This window comes from Ictalurus punctatus, chromosome 18 (genome assembly GCF_001660625.3).
Source record: "Ictalurus punctatus breed USDA103 chromosome 18, Coco_2.0, whole genome shotgun sequence".
In the NCBI taxonomy this organism is placed as follows: Eukaryota; Metazoa; Chordata; class Actinopteri; order Siluriformes; family Ictaluridae; genus Ictalurus; species Ictalurus punctatus.
Window position 1 is genome coordinate 24,209,240 of NC_030433.2, and position 20,890 is coordinate 24,230,129.

At 41.3% G+C, this 20,890-nt stretch overlaps 1 protein-coding gene across 3 annotated transcripts in view; it reads left to right on the top strand.

Moving 5' to 3' along the window:
• LOC108278460 (gamma-aminobutyric acid receptor subunit alpha-3) overlaps nucleotides 1–20,890 on the top strand; it is a 116,435-nt gene that overhangs the window by 52,790 nt on the left and 42,755 nt on the right. For all 3 annotated transcript variants that reach the window (XM_017491857.3, XM_017491856.3, XM_017491858.3), the window contains 2 exons: nucleotides 1,658–1,725; nucleotides 15,421–15,641. In XM_017491857.3, the coding sequence (XP_017347346.1) occupies nucleotides 1,658–1,725; nucleotides 15,421–15,641 (289 nt within the window). The remainder of the gene's footprint in view (nucleotides 1–1,657; nucleotides 1,726–15,420; nucleotides 15,642–20,890) is intronic.

Genomic DNA, 20,890 nt, shown 5'->3' on the forward strand with positions numbered 1-20,890 from the left:
GACAGATGGCCTCACGTTATCTTCAAGCACTCTTTGATATGATGCAGAATTCACAGATGAATCTGTGAGTACAAGCTGTCCGGTCCCTGAGGCAGCGAAGCAACCGCAAACCATAACATTTCCACCACTGTGCATCACAGTTGGTATGAGGTGCTTCTCCTCAAAAGCTGTCTTTGGTCTGCAGTAAACATGTCTGCTGTTACTGTGACAAAACAACTTTATCTCTGATTCGTCTGTCCAGAGCACATTATTTCAAAAGGTCTGGTCTTTGCCTATATGCTCATTGGAAAACTGTAGTCTTGCAAAGGCTTTTTCCTGACACGCCTCACATGCAGGTCAAATCTGTGCAATCTCTTTCTGATTGTAGAAGCATGCGCTTTCACACCAACAGCTGCAAGACTTACTAGCAGATCCTGTCATTAAATTTTGGGGTTCTTGGAGACTTCTTTTTGCATCAGACGGTCTGCTCTTGGGCTGAATTTGCTGGGATGGCCGGTCCTGGACTAATTGGCAGTCGTTTGAAATCTGCACCATTTGTCGATGATTTTCATTACACTTTAATGATGTACTTGAAATAATTTGAAGATGTTTATAATTATGAAAATTACGTCAAGATGTCAGTTTTATGTGTGATCTGACAGTGCATCACCTTTATTAATGGACACTGTTTCAAAGGTGATCAAATGTTTGATTGTCCAAATATGTCAAAAGAGCCAACAATTTCCATGGGGTGTACTTATTTTTTTTCACACGACCGTAAAAGACAGTAGGTGAGAAACCTACTGATGACCTACAGCTTCCGCTGAGATTCTGCAGTATGGAACCACTGGACACTGCGCTATCCCATAAGGCAACAGAACTGGTGCGGAAGAGCTGCCGGAATCACATGACAGTGCCAATATGGCGGATGTAGTACTTCCGGATTGCGTTCATACTACACACATATACCGATCAGTACGTACTGTATCAACAGCCGAGCAGTAGGTACTGAATCGAATGCAGTAGGTAGCGTCACAGTACGCGATTTCGAAGGTCACATTTGACGTGAACATTAACTGAAACCTGTATCTTGCCACGTGATTGGCTGATTGGATAATTGCATGAATGAGCAGATGTCCTTAATAAAGAGGACAGTGAGTGTATGTGCACAGTAAATGTTAATCTACAGTATATTAAACATGTCTGTTTTACTTCCAGGATGTAACACCTATAAAATGCTCACCCCATCCCCCTGACCCCCTTTAATGGGGGTGTAGGGGTGTGAATACTTATGCAAGGCATTTTGCAATGGTTTGGATTTGTTTACTTCCATAGTCCCCTTCTTAAGCACTGCCTGTGTCGCCTTTTATGGTAATGATCTTACCAGATGAGGCGTGATAAAAACATTAAACGAAACCAAAGCAAACACTAGCTTACACTTTTCCCATTTCCTTCTTTTTCTTTTCTTTTCTGTTTTTTTCTCTCCTTACTATTGCTCATTAGTCTGCTGCTGTGATAGTAACCCACTCAGTCATTAGGAACATTCTTCAGACTTTCTTCTGTGATACATTTCCTTACATCTCCGCTTTATACCGAGAAACGTCAGAAATTAGAACAGCATAACATTTCCGTAATGGTTTTCATATCCGTGCCTTATTTCTCTTTTCTGTCTGATCAGAGAGCGTGACTGAAGTTCGGACCAACATCTACGTCACCAGTTTCGGACCGGTATCGGATACAGACATGGTAAGACGTGGTTTTGTTGTTTGTTATACCTATATGTAGACATATGCAGCATACACTATCTTCTAAAATAGTTCAGACTAGAAACAGACACCTGAATGTGTGAGAATTGAGATGTTTCTACTCGCCCTTCAAATGAATTCAGTGCACGTTCGCGTGTCAAATGCTGCACGCAGGAAAAGACACCGTGCAGAGGTTTTTATTTTTTCCTTCTTCTTATCCTTCTCTCTGTCCTGATGAGTGTGATCTTTTGTTATAAGATCATTTAAGAGAGAAGGTAATTGGTAACGAGGCAGGACGGAGGAAATATATGCATCTTAATCATACACACAATTGGCTCTGGAACGCGAGATGAATCACCACAGCTGTGTGGCAGCACTTTGTATTCAGGATGAGACTTAATGGTGAGAAGAAGACGGTACAGTCTGTCACGTTATATGGAGCGTAAAATGATACTTGAATTACAAAGCGATAATTAGCCAGGTTAACATTAACATTAATCAGCCTTGGAGATGATGAAAATAAGAAAATAAGGCATGCATGTTTCCTTATGGTTCTAGTTTTTTAAAATTTATCTGTTTGTATTTTTGCACCATCTTTCCAGAGCAATTTAAAACGAGGCTAATTATCATGATATTATATCATATCCTCAGTTACTTAGATTACAGATGCATCTCAATAGCCGTATGTTTTCCTCTCAGCATTCCTCTCAGCAACTCTAGCAGAACGTCACGCAACCTTGGATCCACCGTTATTCCATAACAGGTCTATAACCGTAGATTTATATGAATGGGCTACTTCTAATATGTTATAGTTCCTGAACTAATAGCTCATGTGAAAGGAACTTGTATCGTATCATACTGTATATCGACATGGGGAAGAATTCTGGTAGGATATGTTTCTTTAAGATTTATGGAAGGAGTCTCCGGTATCAGAGACAGAGTAGTTTACGCTTGACGGTTTTATAGGTTACATGACAAGCTGATTTTTTTGTTGGGCTGACAGGATGGTGTTAGTCTGCAACCTTGGAGTGTTAAATTAAAAACTGTCACCATCATCACCATCATCATCACCCATACCGGGGCATTGGCCGCAAACGAGATCTCTCCGGGCATTTCGATCCTGGGCCATATGTTCCACTTGTCCGCAGATGAGTCCCGATTTCATGATATCTGCCTCCGGGTCGCTACACCAGGTGTTCCTTGGTCAGCGTCATTTCCTTTTACCCTGTGGGTTCCAGGTTAGGGTTTGCTTACTATGCTGGATGTAGGTTTGCGGAAGGTGTGGCCAATCCACCTCTAGCGCCTTTGGAGAATCTCGACCTCTACTAGCTGCTGTCCTATTCACCTCCAGAGGTTTTGTGTTTCTGATCGGGTCAGGCCAGCGGATCGGAAGGATCCTTCCGAGGCAGGTGTTGGTGAAGGTTTGGATTCTTTTCACGGTTAGGACGGTGGTTCTCCATGTTTCAGCTCCGTAGAGTAGCGCAGGCTTTACAGTGGTCGTAAGGATCCTGCTCTGGATGTTGGCGTTCAGGTTTGTGGCATCCAAGATGTTCCTCAGCTGCTGGAAAGCTGACCTTGCTTTGCCTATTTGTGCTTTTACAACAGCATTTGTTCCTCTCTGCTTGTCGATGATGCTGCCACGGTAAGTGAAGCGCTTCACCTCCTTTAACCTTTTAGTGTGATGGGGACTGTTTTGTCTGTTTTGATCTTTAACACCTTGGTCTTCCTTCTGTGGATGTTTAAAAATAAATCATTGTAATCATTTGCAAATCCGTGAGGTGTACAAGGCATAAAACAGCGCAGTCCGTCTGTTAACCCAGCTAACCCTAACCCCAGCGCAGTCCGTCAGTTAACCCAGCTAACCCTAACCCCAGCGCAGTCGGTCAGTTAACCCAGCTAACCCTAACCCCAGCGCAGTCCGAGTGTTTTTCCTTATTCATTATAACCGCTACAATGCTGCTTGAAAGTTTGTGAACCCTTTAGTCTACCCTTTAGTTTGTGAACCCTTTAGTCTATATATCTGCATAAATATGACCTAAAACATCATCAGATTTTCACACAAGTCCTAAAAGTAGATAAAGACAACCCAATTAAACAAATGAGACAAAAATATGATATGTTCTCATTCATTTATTTATTGAGGAAAATGATCCGGTGTTACATATCTGTGAGTGACAAAAGTATATAAAAGAATATTTCTAAATCCATGAGGCCAAATGGGCCACTTGTGAATGTAGGTTATTTCTGCATCATTAATTTTTGTCTCCTCTTTTTGTTTTCGGCTTTTATTTTTTATCTTTTAACACCCCCCTCCTCGCCTCCCCTCCATCTATTATTTGTTTGTTTTGTTAGCACTCTTCAGTTATTGCATCATTCTGCCTCACTCGCTCAGACTTCCTTCTTGCAGGCTTTGTGTCTGATGACTCTGGAGTGTTGAAAGTGACACGAGTCTAATCTAAACCAGGTGCTATGTTGAGCCTCATGCATGCTGAGGGTGTCGGCGCCAGTCAGAGGCTCGCCCCAAGAGCCCGGCTAATTCTCGGCTCCTTTCAAAAGTGCACTGTAGAGCGAAGCTACTGCTGACATCAGGAGGTTCAACGTCTCCTGGGCCGGGACTGAATTAATAAAAAATAAAAAGATTTTTTATTGCAAGAAAAAGAAGCAGGGTCAGTGGTTTCCTGCTTCCCCAGACTCTCCCCACCCAAAAAAACCCATATACTGTTTGTTTCTCTACAAATTATTCTATATGAACTTCTCTTCAAAACAAAGTGACATATATGAAATTAAAAATAGTCCCTCTGACAATACAGTGCTGTATAATAAGCCTGTAATACTGCAGTGGATATTGTTAAGCAAGCATCGTCTGTCAACATCCGTCACAATCTGTCTTTACTCAGGATATACACTCCCGAGCCACTTTATTAGGAACACCTGCGCATTCGTGCTGTTATCTAATCCGATGCATAAAATCTTTCAGATACAGGTTTCAGTTAACATTCACACTAATGCACGGTGCTGTCTTTCCACTGAGGATAGTACCGGGTACCTGGTACTGTTTTTTTAGTACCACGTCGGTCGAGATTCCGAGTGAGCCGAGCCGATACTAAATGTGAGCCACGCACTGAAGGAGTAGGGAATCTGCAGTATCTTCCTCCTGGATTCTCCTTAACGAGCGGTTCTGTATTGTGCCCTGAATAAACGTGTGTCATTTGATACATACTTTACGTACGATAAATTGTGTATGATTTATCTCATTACAGATAAAATTACAACAAAGATTTCTGTCTTTTGTACCTCTTTTGTACCTGAGATTTGTACCTCTCGCTCGTTCCCGATTTCCAAACAGGCGTTCAGCGGAGTCGCGGAGTCGCGGCTGAATCTAAATTAGTCATATTGAGCACTGCGTCGGTTCTAGAACGCCGTTATTGTACATCCTTAATAGGGTTCAGTGAACAGGAAAGGCGTTTGGAATACAGCCTGAGCGTGTATTTGTACAGGGCTTCCATAATACATTAACATTATTCAGTGGAAAAGTAAAGCGAGCCGAGTCGAGTCGAGTTGTACCGTGCAGTGGAAAATTGGCTTAAGCAGCAGAATGAGGGAAATGACGATTTCCGTGACTTTGCTGGTGTCAGATTAAGTATTTCAGAACACGCTGATCTCCTGGGATTTACAGTACACGCACAAATCAACAGAATGATGCTAAAAACAAACAAAAAAACCCTCTAGAGACGTCAAAGGAGATAGCCCAGATGGGTTCGAGTTGACAGGAAGCGTCCGGTAACTCAAATAGCCACTCTTTACAGCCGTGGTGAGCAGAAAAGCATCTCAGACTTACAACAGCTGAAGACCACATCGGGTTCCTCTCCCGTCAGCCAAGAACAGGAATCTGAGGTGAGGCTACAGGGTGCACAGACTCGCCCAAACGGGACAGACGAAGATGGGATCTTTCCAATCTTCAACTATGACTTCAACGTGACTGAGATGACTTTTCTTTTCACATTGTACAGGTGTTCCTAATAAAGCGTCCGGTGAGTGTATGAGCAGAAAAATTCAACAAGGACGGGTTGGAGGCAGGTTAACTGGCTACTGCATTTGTTGCAGAGATTTTGATTTCTCATAATTTGGAGCTGTTTTTCGCTCTTGTAGTATTTTATCTTTTTTGGGGGGCAAGCATAAGTCTTAAAAGCTTAACCGGTGAAGTCTAACACGTGGCATCCACAGGAATTAATGTTGTGTTGCCATGGCTACAAGTCATTATGTTGACTGATGTAAATCCAAGCCGTGTAGCTGCAAGGCCCTTAAGACTCGGAGTGTCTCTCCTGAACAACGTATTTATTTATTTGTTTATTTGTTCTGTTAGCATCTCCTGCTTGTTTACTGCCATTAGCCAGTCCTCTGCCTCTAACCATCTTTCATTTCCATCTGACAAAAATAAAACATTTACACCGGTTACCAAACCACAGCTTCAGTTATGAATACACCGCAGTGGAATGCGCATGCAGTCTAACGTCTTCTGTAATCGTTTTTTATTTTAAAACCACGGATGTGGTAACTCCAGTGAGGCAGAGTAAACCGCAGTCACCGTTCTGTATCATAATCTTCAGGGCACTAGAGCCAATCCCCAAAGAACTCAATTTCAAATGTCACATAATCAGTATAAGTCATTAGTGCGGAGACGTCGATGGCTTACAGAGAAGCTAGCTGGGTGAAGACGTCTCATCTGACTGGATTAAACATAACATGCAACGTCCATAGAGATAATCTGCGAATTTGCTCTTTGTTCCATTTTTATCTCATCATCTGCATCGTTCGAAGCAAATCCGGTTAGAAAACAACGTCCCTGGATCGTTCAGACCTGTCATAAACGTATCTGGTGTATTATTTTCCCGAGCGCTAACGATCCCCGCTCCATCGATTACTGACTTCCACGCAGGTGTGAGTCGATACGGCGTAATGATGAAACGTTAGAGTTGTAAATTAATTTCAATAGTGATGGATGTTCCTGACGTAGCTGTTAATAATTTATTTTCAAAGATCACTTCTCTTCTAAAAAGAAACTCCATCTCTCTGATCTGCGAACAGGAAAACCGCACACGTCTCGTTCTTTCATTCCACAAAGAGCAATTCCCTTCGTTATGGACCGTGATGATGATCGTCGCACCTGCCGGAATTAAACCTGGATATCATCGGTGATCGAGGTGACGAGGCTTCGTGATTAAAACCATATTTCTTACTAAACGCCTCCATTATCATCTCCGCTAAATCACGTACAATACACAGCTCGGCTGTGCAGAAACGCCACGGAAAATTTCGGTCGATTTCGGTTCTCTCATAACACTCCAGCATTGTACCTTTGTTAACACTCGAGCACTCTGATTAGGTTCCCGTTGGAAATCGCTGCTGGTTATGGGTATTGTAATTGTTTAATTGTAATAGCTTTACAACCCCCAGCCATTATTACAGCCTCTATAATGGTTTGTAAGGTCAAGGTCTATAATATCTGTGCAGTAACCACGCTGTTAGGCGCTGTGATAGAAAGCTTTCTAAGAGAAACTTTGCCATTTTAGCAACATCCGAAGCTCAGGCATCGGCAGGGACGTCGGACATTTTCTGTCCTCCAGTACAACATACGCAGTCCCCCTTTATCCGGCTTGGAGAAGTATTTTCTAAAAGATTTTCCCCTCCTTTCTGCCAGCTCACTGAATAATCAGAAATAATTGCCGCTTCGTGCCAGAATCAGAGAGTTCAAATTGCTGAACTGTTTGGAAAAGATCAGCGTAATGGAAAATTGCGTATACTGATTGTGTTGTCGCATTTTGATGCCGTCTGAATCAGTAATAGAACAAAATGTTATTTCACACCTTCTCTGTCCTGTTACGTTATATTTCACTTAAATCTTGTTAATGTCTTGTGTGATATTGATTTTTGTCTTAACCAACAAACTAAAAACGAAGACAGGAAAGCGAGCGTTTCCAGCACGTCAGGTGTACGGAGAGTCACGGGGGCGTTATATTATTAGCAGCCGTGCGGTCGGGAACTGCTTAGCAGGCAGAGACAATCACAAAAAGTCAGCTGGAGGATGGATTATTAGGTGATTCTGCAGTAATCTGAAGTAAACAGGGGGAAAAAGAGTACATTTTGGATACGATTTTACAAATCTGGTGTCTAATGTTCATCTGCTGAGTGTTTGGACGTGTCTGTCAAATGTGTTTAAGGTGGAAAAAAGTATTCCCTCGCTTTCTAGTATTTCATCAGCGTTAACATGATTTGTAAAGTGTTAGTTTTGACACTTCGCTGTAGTCCTTTGGGGAAAATACGTGTGTGTGTATATACATATATATATATATATATATATATATATATATATATATATATATATATATATATATATATATATTTTAGGTAAAATATTTCCGACTTTATTTTTCTTTCAATATAGTAACTGATGCTAACTATAAACCTGTTCGCTAAGTGGAACGTACACTGGATGGATTTTATTTCACATTAATAAACTCGAAACATTCTCTGTGACAGAAAGCGAGAGCGCGACACACGTCCAGTCAAGATCACGTGAGACGTTGGAAGAAGGCGGGGCTTCCGGTTCATCTCGGCGAGATCAAAAAACCTGCTCAAATCATTCCAGATCCATATTTCGCTTGGATCGTCTCCTGTTTAGCGTACTCTGATGTTAACCGGCGGACCCGTTACGCTAAATGCATGAAAATCAGCAGGTCTGCTAATATAATATAATGTAATATAATCAGAAGTAAATGTCACTGGATATTGTGACAGTGTAGAGATGAATAAATGATTATATTATATTATATTGCACTTAATATTAATTTCATGTCAAACCATTACAGATGAATAATTTCTCTCGGTAGGCTCATGTACGACAAATGATTTACCTAAATTCTAACGTCATAACATCGTGAACTCAGCTGTGTGTCTCCTGTCTGCTTTATTTCTACACAACATGCCTCGCGAACACCTAAGTACCAACACAATTTGTGCGGTAGCTTGCATCCTATTTGTTGCTGTTGCACTCGCTTGTGTCAGTCTCGCACAGGCTGTGCCCTGCAGATAAGCACCGTGATGTTGAGAAACAGCGAGCCAGCGAGCTCAGACGGTGCACTTCATCCTCCCTGACTGCGCAGGCGAAGATATTCAAAACCCCCTTCAATTAGACCCGAAGCCAAAATGGCCGTGTTTAACAGACTCTCTGGGCTGCGTGGTGATATGGACGGAAAGAAACGAGCAGGCTGTGCGGTCTTTTTGGGATGCACTTGCTAAAATACTGAGGGATTTTTTAAAAATATAGAGATGCTAAAACACTGATTAGTAGTTGCTAAAATACGGCGTGCAGCACATTAAACAATCCCATTGCCTGAACAAATTAAACGGTAGAATGATAACGCTTCTTTTTAATTAATTGTGCAATGCTACAGCGGATCAGAATACAGTTACATCAACACCTTGGGGAATTACTAATTTGTTAGAGGAGCTTTCTAAAGCCATGCTTTAATTGCTTGTAGATAAAGAATATAGACCTCTGCATTATATAACAAAAGTAGAACACACAAAAAAAAGGAAGAAAAGATTAGACTGTGTGGTGTTCTCTGCCAAGCATGAGCACGAGTAGGTGGAAACTCTGAGCATTTGTGCAAACAAATCAAAACCTCACATTGAATTACACACATACGATACTCGGTACTTTCATGTGGACGACAATATTCCGATATTAACCCTGTTAAGACGATACTCTGATTAAGAAACTGGCATGTAAAGAGCGATTATTGATGACCTTAATCTGACTAAAGACATACTCGATGTAAACACAAATCAGACTAAGACGTGTGGAGTACTCCTGTTTTAGTCGCATTATAGACACGTACACACCTTAATCTCACTATTAACGTCGTGTGGGAGTTGCGACAGGACACGTACACACACGGCAGCGCTCAACCGTTTTACGGCAAACAAGAGAGCACGGGTGCGTCCCAAACCGCGTACTTACCTACTGTATAGTAGGCGAAATACATGTATTTCTATATACTATATAGACGGTAAGTACGCGGTTTGGGACGCAGCCCACGGCTTCAAGCAGTCGTCTATTTGCACGTATAGCACGACTAATAATTAACCGCACTCAAAGCTTTCGTAAAATGAAAAATGAAACACCCAAAAAACTTTGTCGGTACGTGAAATTCTGGAGGGGACGTCGGACGGCGTGGCGTGGGGACGTAATGACGTGTGGCGTTAATCGATCTCTGTTCTATGACATGTAAAACGGGAACATGAAAGGAGTATTCTAAAATACTCATGTAAACACCTTAATCAGAATACTGTCTTATTCAGAATAAGGTCAGTAATTAGATTATTGCTGTCCATCATGCAAATGTAGTCGGTGATGAGGAATGGTGTGTTATTCCACTTATATCACAGCGAATTCATTTATTACCGAACGACACTTTTTAACTGTTGATGTGACGACGAGTTAGTTCCTGTTCTCGTGTACGTTAAAGCAGCTATAAACAGTCGTTCCCTGACCAGCCCTCTCTTTAAATTCTCTCTCTTGAAGTTAATACGACAAAAAAAACTCCTTCTTCCTGAAGATTACTGACTGACACTGGAGACTCCTTCCGTAATTGTTAAATGACCATTTCCTAACTGAAAGCTTCACAATATCGACCATCGTATGTTTTACTTTGTTAAACAAAGTCTATATTAGTCTCGGACGATGTGAGTGCAGGGGCTGTTACTATAGAAACCATAACGTAATAGAAAGTGTCTCATTAATATGTTAATTGGCTTACGGGTTTTAAAGGCACATTTGGGTTTCCCCAAGTTTCTAATGGTTTGTACCAATTAAAGTTTTCTAAACTCGAGTTGACATGAACGGTCAAACAAAATCCAACATCAGGTTTATCTCCCAACACGATGGAATCGAGGGCTTCCTTCACTTCCATCGCCGGGTTTATCACGACACACTGAGGTCTGCCCTTCCTCCACGCTAACACCACACACTCCTGAGGAATTAGGTCAGTGGCTATCGCTCCGTAAAGGCAGGGGACGAGGCAGAAGCAGTATTTCTCCTTTCTCCTGTTTACCTTTTCCCTCATAAATTAGCGAAACAAAGTTCACCGTGCACAGCTGGAAGCGAAATCCACTTGGTCATGCATGGATAAGCTCATGCGTGTTGCTTTTGATCTTTAAATGAATCCCACTTGGAGGCTGCACTCATTTGACGTCTTTCACGTAACAAACCAAAGCTTTCCTATTAAAAGAAGAGAAAACACGGATTAGCCATTGGCTGTCAAACTCGGGGCCTGGAATTGATTCTCCGGCGGTGGACCTGCCGAGAAACGGAGGTGTTGGGTTATATGTTGGGTGTAGAAATTCCTCACTAATGAACGTTGAGTTAAAAACAGTTAGTAGCCCAACGAAGGGCTGATATAGCACCTTCTCATCGTTCGGTTATTCTTAACCTAGCTTCACGTCTGCTTCTTTACCCAGACTATTCATTTATAAATGACCAAACTATTAGGTTTACTTTTACCGTTAAGATCTTTTTTTTTTTTTTTGCTGCGTTAATTAGGATGAACGAAGTGACTCTTTAAAATTACTGTACACTTATTTATATCGAATACCTTCACTGCGCTTTCCTCGTCATAACGAGCACTTTGTTAATTATATTTAGTTAGCCATAATTAATAAAAAGATTTGAAACAGTGGTATTTATGTACTTATTTATTGCAATTTAAAAAGAAATAGTTTGCATAACAGCAAACGTCTAGAGAAGCATGATGAGATTCAGTGTCTTTGAAAGCGAGGAAACGCTAAAGAGACGTTAGTGAGAAATCAACGGAGGGGCAGAAAATACTGCTTTTTCTTGTGCTTTTTGGACTTTTTATCTACGTACCGTGTGGCTCACAGGACTCGGAGGACTTTGCATGATGCTTTGAGGTTTAGCTTTGAGCACAAAAAGTGTCTGATAATCGACACAAAGGGAGAGATGCTGGAATAGACAGAACAGCGATGCTGAGAACAGCGTTTATGTCACCAGAGGTACAAGTCCATCTTCAGCATGTTGCCTCTGGGAGCCGTTCGAAAGAGCACATTTTTGTTTTTACCTGCGCTGAATCTGAAACGACATGGAATTGGGTATTAATTATATCTGAATATGAATTAAACACAGGGCATTTCTGGTGTTAATGCAATAGGCAAAATATCAAGATCCCCGGGACGTCTCAGGATGGAAGAGTGATTCGGTTCGTAGGCCGTATATTTGGTCATGCTTCATATGTTCATAGACCAATGTCATAAATGTGATTTCATTCATCGAAACCATTTTGTCACTTAGTATAAGTAAGCTTTTCACGAACCAGAACTCCTGCACTATGGACCTACATTCAATCATTCTAGAAGCTCATCATCGGATACTTTATTCCAAACACCGTACTGATCCTGGCTAGGACCCACTTTCCTCTCAGAACAGCCTCAGTTCTTCATGGGATGGATTCCACAAGGTGATGGAAGCATTCATTTTCTGGAGATTCTCCTCCATGTTGAAATGATTGCATCAGATAATTGCTGTAGATTTTTCAGCTGCACCTTCATCTCCCATTCTACCACGTTCCAAAGATTCAGATCTGGTGGCCGCGAAGGCCGGTGACATTCCCTGAGCTCGTGTCATGTTCCTGAAACCAGTCTGAGACGACTTTGTGACGTTATCATACAGGAAGTAGCGTTATAAAGTGATAAATTGCGGCCATAAAGCGATGCACGTAGTCAGCAAAGATACTCAGGCAGGTTGTGGGGTTCAACCGATGCTAGATTGGTATTAATGGGTCTAATGTGTGCTAAGAAAACATTCCCCACACCATCACATCACCACCACCAGCCTGAACTGCTGACACAAGGCAGGTTCGGTCCATGGATTCATGATTCCCACTGCAGCCTCAGTTTCCTGTTCCTGCCTGACAGGAGTGGAACCCGATGTGCTATTCTGCTCGCTATTGTAGCCCAACCAGCTCAAGGTTTGGCATGTTGAGATGCTTTTCTGCTCACCGTGGTTGTTTGAGAGAGAGAGGTTATTTGTGCTACCATAGCCTTCCTGTCAGTTCTCTGTACTCTTTCATCAACAAGGAATCTCTGCGTGCAGAACGGGATGTTTTTTATTTTCCGCACCGTTCTCTGTGAACTAGTGATTGTTGTGTGTGAAATCCCTGGAGATCATTTTTGTGAAATACTCAAACCAGCCCATCTGGCACCAACAGCCAAAAGTTATCCGTATACGGTTTTATAAGAACGTGGAATCCATCACCATCCCGACCATCCTGGTCTCTTTAGAGGCTAACATAAGTTATCATTTCTCTGATAAGCTTTACTGGGACTCTCTGATTTAGTATTTAAAAGTTAGTATAGAAGTTAAAAATATTCAGGGCTAAAAAAAATGGGGCAGGTTCAACGTGTGCTTCTTTTTTTGCTTCAGAGAGAAGGAACGAAAATATTAGATTATACTAAAACAATGAAATATTCTCTCTGTTCTAGCTCACTTATCAAACTTTAGTGCGCTGCAGAAGCAGGAAGTACCGTGGAGTGCAGTGAGCATATGCATGTAGAGAATATATTCAACATAATATCTGTATTATAATTTATTTGCATTATGTTTGTATACAGTAGCACAAGCTTCTGGTTCTCCGCTGTCAAGATGATTTGTTGTTTTAGCTTTAAAATGTTTATTATCTCAATTGGCTTAGAACATAGAGTTCAGTGAAGCTTAAATAGGTTCATTCTACACTATTTTTCGGTTTGATGTGATTTTTGATGATAAGGAGATTATAAAGATTTGATTAAATTACGGGTTTTTTTTAACGTGTTTGGGTATTGATTTAAAATGTAAGATTGAACTATAAAGCCTTTGGGTCAGAAACCAGTTCCTCCAGGGTTTCGCCATCGCAGAAACGAACGGAAACTCAAACGATCTCCGCAATATTCGGAGGAGCGTGCAATTTTTCAAAATTATCACAGATTTTCTGCAGATTCGGGCCGAGACACGTCGTGTGATGTCATCACGACACGCGGTCAGCCAAAGCCCTCTTCAATCCGCCTGCGTCGGACATGAGTACAGCTAAAAGGTCTCGTTTACCGGCAAACATCACGGCGAAAGACCGAAAGACCAAAACTATTTTGAGCGATTGCGATTTCGCCAATTCGAGTAGTTTACTGATAAAAGAACAAAACATTTATCTTATAAAACCATTTAATTGAGCTGTAAATAATTTAACAATAAAAAATCCTGAAATGTCTCCTAAAACCTTGTAGGTCTCATCAGGATAATTAGTATTGCACTACTCACAGTGTGATGTTCGTTATTACGGAAAATGCCGGAAGACCGGTAGAAATGAACGTTTCTGTTGCATTTGCAGGAAAATATTTGTATTTGAAATAAAACAAAAAACGTAGGACGTTAAATGCATCAGATTTTTCCGGGTTAAGACTGTGTGTAAAACATGTTCGTGTGTGATATCGCGTATGTATGCTAATGCTAACGGTGTTGCATATACAGCACGCTGGTTTCAACCACACACACGTTAACCATCTCTTTTTTCTTTTTTAACTCAACAAAATTTCGCCGTACCAGTGTCTTTAAAGTTAACGGACCAGGTTCTTGTTCCGTCTGGAAGCCGTTAGAGCGATCGGCGATGGATACGAGTGTACTTTCTACGTAAGTGTGTTATATAAGTCGAGGTGAGAGTTAAACATGACGCAGGAAACGAACGCAATTAAATCGATTCTATTTAAGTGGATTCTTGCACTTATGGTTTCATTTGTAATTCATATGAGCGCTACAGTGGATGCCTTTTATACGAGTCCCATTAAAAACTCCTGGGTCACTTCAGGGAAAAAAGAAAAAGAAAAGCCCAAGGTCATTTGAGCATGATGGTATTCACAGCATAGCCTCGTCTCTTTCTCTCGCTCCCGCTCTAAAATGCTGAAGAAGCCCGAGTGGAGGATCAGTCGGTTTAAAGTTATACGTTTCCATGGCATCTCCGTATCGACTGTACGGAGAAATATATTTGAAATGGCTTGTTTTGTACTCCGAGCGGTGGCTGAGGAAACATATTCATACGAGTGTAATCTTTTTAAGTGTGCCTTAAGGATCGCTCATCAACATGCCCGTAGGAAAAAAAACACGCAGGGATGTTTTGAAGTAAAAGGTCAGGCGAGAATCTTGACTAATCAAGGCCAGTCATTTTGGAGAATGGAGTGTGTAGGAGAGGTCGTCGTGACTCATCCTGCTCCAGACTCTGTAGCTTAGAGGGCTTTAAATCAGAGGAGCAGAGAAAGTCATCATCAGGGGCGGAAACAGTACTGAGAAATCATGCTTAAGTGAAAGTATAGATCATGTGTCGAAAGGTTTAAAAGGTCTAAATAAAAAAAAAAAAGAGGAGTAAGAAGTAAAAAAAAAAAATTCTCTGAAATATATTTAAGTAAGCGTACAAGTATTCCATTGGAATAAAGTATAAATACGTCTAAATAGTTTTTATGTATAGCAATTACTCGAGCATTTTCCACTATAGGTCATCAAAGGCATCTTTCATTCATTCATTCATTCATTCATTCATTCATTCATTTATTTATTTTTAGAGAAAGACCCGCCCTGGTTCATTTTTTCTCTCTCTTCCAGGAGTACACCATCGACGTGTTCTTTCGGCAGAGCTGGAGGGACGAGAGGCTGAAGTTCGACGGACCCATGCAGGTTCTTCCTCTCAACAACCTTCTGGCCAGCAAGATCTGGACTCCGGATACCTTCTTCCACAACGGGAAAAAGTCGGTGGCTCACAACATGACTACTCCTAATAAACTCCTGCGTCTGGTGGACAACGGGACCCTGCTGTACACTATGAGGTGCGTCCTGACTCGGATGACTTTATTTGTACGGTTTTTTATCTGTTTATGTGTACGCAGTCTTTACAGTTTGTTATAGCACATCACATACAGCACTGTATCGCTACAAAATATGTACGATAGTCTGGAAAATCTGCGCTTCTGATTTTGATTTGTATTTTACAAATAGCCAGAAATGCCCGAAAAAAATACATTTCTGATCCAAATTCTGTTTTTTTTAAAATTACGTTTGAATATTTGTGAATATCTGTTTGCGATTACTTGCTTACGTCGCTATCAGGGAAAACTAACCAACCTGAATAACCGAGTTTGTTTGACACCCGTGACCACAATGAAATAAACTTCTACAACCACACACACACACACACACACACATACATATCTGTACATTCATTTACACTTAATTCTAGATTGCTCTTGCTTATGAGTGATGCTTATGCACATCCTCGGAAATGAGCACTGCGTATCCGTACGTTGCAATACCAACATAAACAGTGGGGGCAGTACAACACCATGCGTCCACACGACCAAACAAAACCAGCGTTTGTGTCTCAAATCGCATCCTCGTGTACGAGTCTAGACCATTATTGAGTACTAACACTAACCGGTTTCCCTATTAATCTCGGGGTTTGAATTTTTAAAACGTCTCAGAGCATTCAGAAAGTCTTTTTGTTTTGTATAGAGAAAATGTCTGGTAGGTTAGGTTAGGTTAGGGTAGGTTAGGTTTGAGAGTAATGCCTTTTCAGCAGTGGTGGGTGTTGAAGTAAATCTCAGAACGACTCGGACGCTGGAAGCCCCTCGTCCAGACGTAGCAGTGTGAACTGAAAAGCCTTTGAAGAATGAATTCAAGAATTGGATTTGTTGCTGGAACGGCCAGCAGCCGTCCAGAGCGATGTGCCTATCTGCTGTAAAAAGAGCTGGGCAATTCAAGTCTATTGACCTTTATAATGTACCCCAGGGGCTTTCTGTGTACACACACTGTGTGAAAAGGACAGTCTGAGTCAGTGGGAGCTATTCATCCGCCCTCAAATTTGATTTTTGTCCTGGATTTTTTGGAAATGACCTTCAACCAGATGATAAGCAAACTACATTAACATATCCTGCCAGTCAAAAGTTATAGGACACGATGTATAATACTGTATTGTGTTCTGTATTAAACACTTTACAGTCTTATGCAAAAGTCTTAGGCGTTCTAGTTTTTGTCTGTTTTTTTTATTTTTATGGCTTCTGCATTATTGTGTCAGTTAAAAAAAAAAAAAAAACTATTTTAGATTTCCAAGCATTACCTTTCTAACAAAAAATATCGAATGTTACTGAAAGATCAGTACATGAAGTACCATAGTACATCCGTAATAGACCACGTGTCAGACAGATAAACAGGATTTGCACGCAGCAATAGCAGCGAGTGTGACAAAGCGTCCGAACGAAGATGATTAAGAAGATGATTAGAAAAACGTACCAGCCTATTTCTTTATAAAACTGTACAAAGTGTACCTGAGACCGCTGATGCGTTCAAGTGAAAAAAGCAGAAGAGAGTAGTGACGTTGTTTAGTTTATTGCGGTTTGCTGCGTTTTATACTAGGACTGTTGTTTATGTAGAAATGTTTAATGTCGTTATTTTTGAAGGCGTGTTTGGTTTGCTTTACAGCGTTTCTTTACACGTGCTTCAGGCTTTTGCTAATATTTAAAACTCGAAGTAAGTCGTATGTATAAGTCAAACAAGAACTGAGATGTTTAGTGAATTAAGAAATCGAAACGGAAAAGGGACAAAATCTCGGCGTGAATTTTAATAGACAACAATTCAGATGAATGCAGTAATCCGTGAAAGAGCGCAAATAACTGGTGCGTAAAACATCATTCGTACTTCATACTGGGTTTTAAAATGGTCCTGATCTGTCTCGTCATCACCGTTCCGCCGTTAATCCGTCCCTGCAGGATTCCACCATTATGCGATCGCAGAAATGAAGCGGACTCGGCGATATTCGGAGGAGCTTGCCATTTTTCGAAAAGACGGTGGATTTGGGCGCGTCACATGACGTCGTCACGTCAGCCAAAGCCGTCGTCGATTCACGTGCGTCGAACATGGGTACAACTAAAAGGACTCATTTTCAACAAAAAAAAACATCACTGCGAAAGAGCGCGCAGGACAATTTCATGCAACTGAGATTTCGCAGATTTGAGAAATTTTCCGCAAAAAAAAGCACGAAATGCTCCGCAAGCTGCATCGCAAAGTGTGATAGTTCTCTTCCAGCCTCGGCTTCCTGTGCTCCCGCGCACGGTTGAGAACGACGTTAGAATCAGGACGTGAGCGAGTGCACCTCGGAGCAGAGGGACGTTGATGTCTGATGACAGCTATGTGTCGAGACATGATTTTATTGTAGAGGCCTGTGATGTATCTACCTCCTCCTTTCGTTTTGCGTGCAGGAGTTTTAAACTGTCTGCTTGATTTACTGTCGTATTAAAATGAGACGGATCGAGTGGGCGCGTTGAACGCAGCACCGCGAGGTCCGACGGATGATTCGACGTACCGGCTGTAATTCTTCCTAGGATATGGATTTTGTCTGGACTGTTCATCAGGGCTGGGCAGATAAAAAAAACGTTATCTTTTTTTTTTTTTTTCTTTTTTCACCGTGTCATGGCATCAGCCATGTTTTTCCTTTACATATAAAAAAAATCTCTCATTGTTAATACGAACAACTTCATAACGCGATACGGTGACGTATCGATAGCTCGAATAGCGTTATGTCACTGCAATAAAGAACCTCAGGATCAATAACGTCGTTAGCGCTTACTGCAGGGGTTATACCTCCACGTGGGGTCACCTGATTTACAAACGAGGTCGCCAAGGCAACGCACAACCTCCTCGTTGGTTTACATTCGTTTACTTTACATTCGTTTACATCGGATTTTGCGTGCCGATGTTTTGAAATGTCGCTGAGCATCACATGCTGTTATGTTATGTTAGACATTTTTTTTACGATCCTGAATATCCTGCTGCACCAGCGTAGCACGCCGTCTCAGTGTTGATTCGAGACGCAGATCACGACAGCGAAAAGATTTAAGAGTAACGTGACGAGCAGCGTGTTTTCGTCTTATTCGTTTCAAGACAGAGAAAAAAAGAGCAGGAACGACGGTTTATAGCTGCTGTAAAGTAAGCGAGAACAGGAACTAACTTGTTTCCTGGACGTTCCACAACATCCACGTCCATGTCGTTCTTTAATGAATGAAAACTCTAGGAAATGGTTTGGCAAATTGCCGTGGTGTAAGGAGAATAAAACACAACACTGAGGTGTGCTGGCATCAGAAAACAATCAATTCAGTCGACATCAACTTTGACCCCGTCCTTGATTATTTTCCTAGAGTAGCATTCCCTGCTGTGTTTTCATTCCAACATTCAGATTAGACGTCAGATTAGACGTTAGACTTCCCTTTCCTGCTCCCAGCATACGACATTTCTCACAATTAATAACTTGTCTCCGTAGCAACATAAATGTCAACCTATCGTTTACAATCCCGGACCCACCTGCTTCTCATTAACACCACACACACACACACACACACACACACACACACACACACACACACCTCACAGTCTGAAGTTTTTGCATCCAGACCTAGCAAAATATGACTAGCGACTCGGTGCGAAAACCGTAGTGTTTGTGGATCTCGTTAACTTCTTGCTCTCAGATGGTAATGAGACTCTAAATGAGTGTTTCATTAAAAGCAGGAGCTCTTGGACTGTAAGCCCCTTAAGCTTGTGTAATAAAAATCTCATAGACAGTGTTAAGTGTTAACTGTAAAACTGTATAAATGTGTGTTGCGCAACAAGCGCCTAACGAGCGCGATAAAGATTTTGGCCTTTGGAGAAGATCTTACTGTAATTGTCATCATTTTTAGTAAACACTTTATCCTGGTCTTGGTCGCGGAGTGCGAGGCGGGAATAATACACACCCGGGAAGGTGCACAGTACCATCACATCCAGCACAGCACACCTAGGGGCCATGTTTAACGTCTCCGGTCCACATAGCGACCAGTTTTTGGGAGGTGTTGCTTATGATTACTCTTTACTCTGTTCTCGCATCGGACTGTGAATACCTCGCCTGCATTAACGGATATAGGATAATATAGCAAACACACGTGGAGTAAATTAGTAGTTTCCTGTTAAAAATACTCTAACAAATATCATTTATAAACTTTTTTTCTATAGTTACTATCGTTTGACTTTTTACACAAAATTGAGGATTGAGATTTTGAGAATTGAGAATCCGTTTTTTTTTTTTCTGGGGGGGGGGGGGGGGGGTATTTTTTACATTACACAATATACAGCATAGTATATCACAACGTATAGATTCCAGCAAAAGACTCGGGTGCATTTTGCATGTTTTTATTGATATTTTAATTTAACGGCTCAAAAACAAGAAAGGAATTGCTGTATGTGTGACTGAGCAGGAGCACACATTTTAACGATTTTTTTACCATCAGATCGGCTGCGAACATTCAGTTTTGCAAATTAATTAATTTTGCATTAATTGCAAAAAGATACCACGATATCCACGATATCCCTGAAAAGTGTGTCGTGACATCGTTTATCATGATAGCGATATTATATCGACATATTGCTCAACCCTATGAACACTATGTTTATGTATTCAATGCGTACATTAGCAGACTGGCGTGTATAATAATGATAACAGGAAGTCGTAATGAACGCGCTCTATGCGTAACGCGTGACCTGTTTGTTCATGTAGCTTTCGTTTGTTTAGTAATTGGAAATGTTATATTCAGTACACGATATGAAATATCCATGTAGGAAAAATCGTTTCCTTTTTCACTACAAGTGGGGCGTTTGGGTTGTTTCATGAGGTCGTGCGCTACGTCGTTGTGTGTAGGGTTGGACCCAGACAAAACGCTCTCGGTGTCTAGGCAGCCGTTTGATGATCCTTGTTTATGAATTAAAGAGGAGTTTGTGTACAGCATGGCTCTGCGAAATGAGGACTCTCATTCTGTTCTTTGTTCTCGTCCTTCTTTTCTTTTCTTTTCTTTTCTTTTTCAGTTCAGGAATGTCATCAGCCATGTTTGTCAGTCTAGCGAAGGTGAAAAGGACCATGTCATCAGAAAGACAATTGAGCCTCAGCCAGGTGCTCTAAGCCTATTTCTCTGCATTAAAGCATGTCACAATAGACGCTAACACTGCAGCATTCTTAAACAGAGCTGACAGACACTGAAGAAATTCTTATTACTGTTATAAT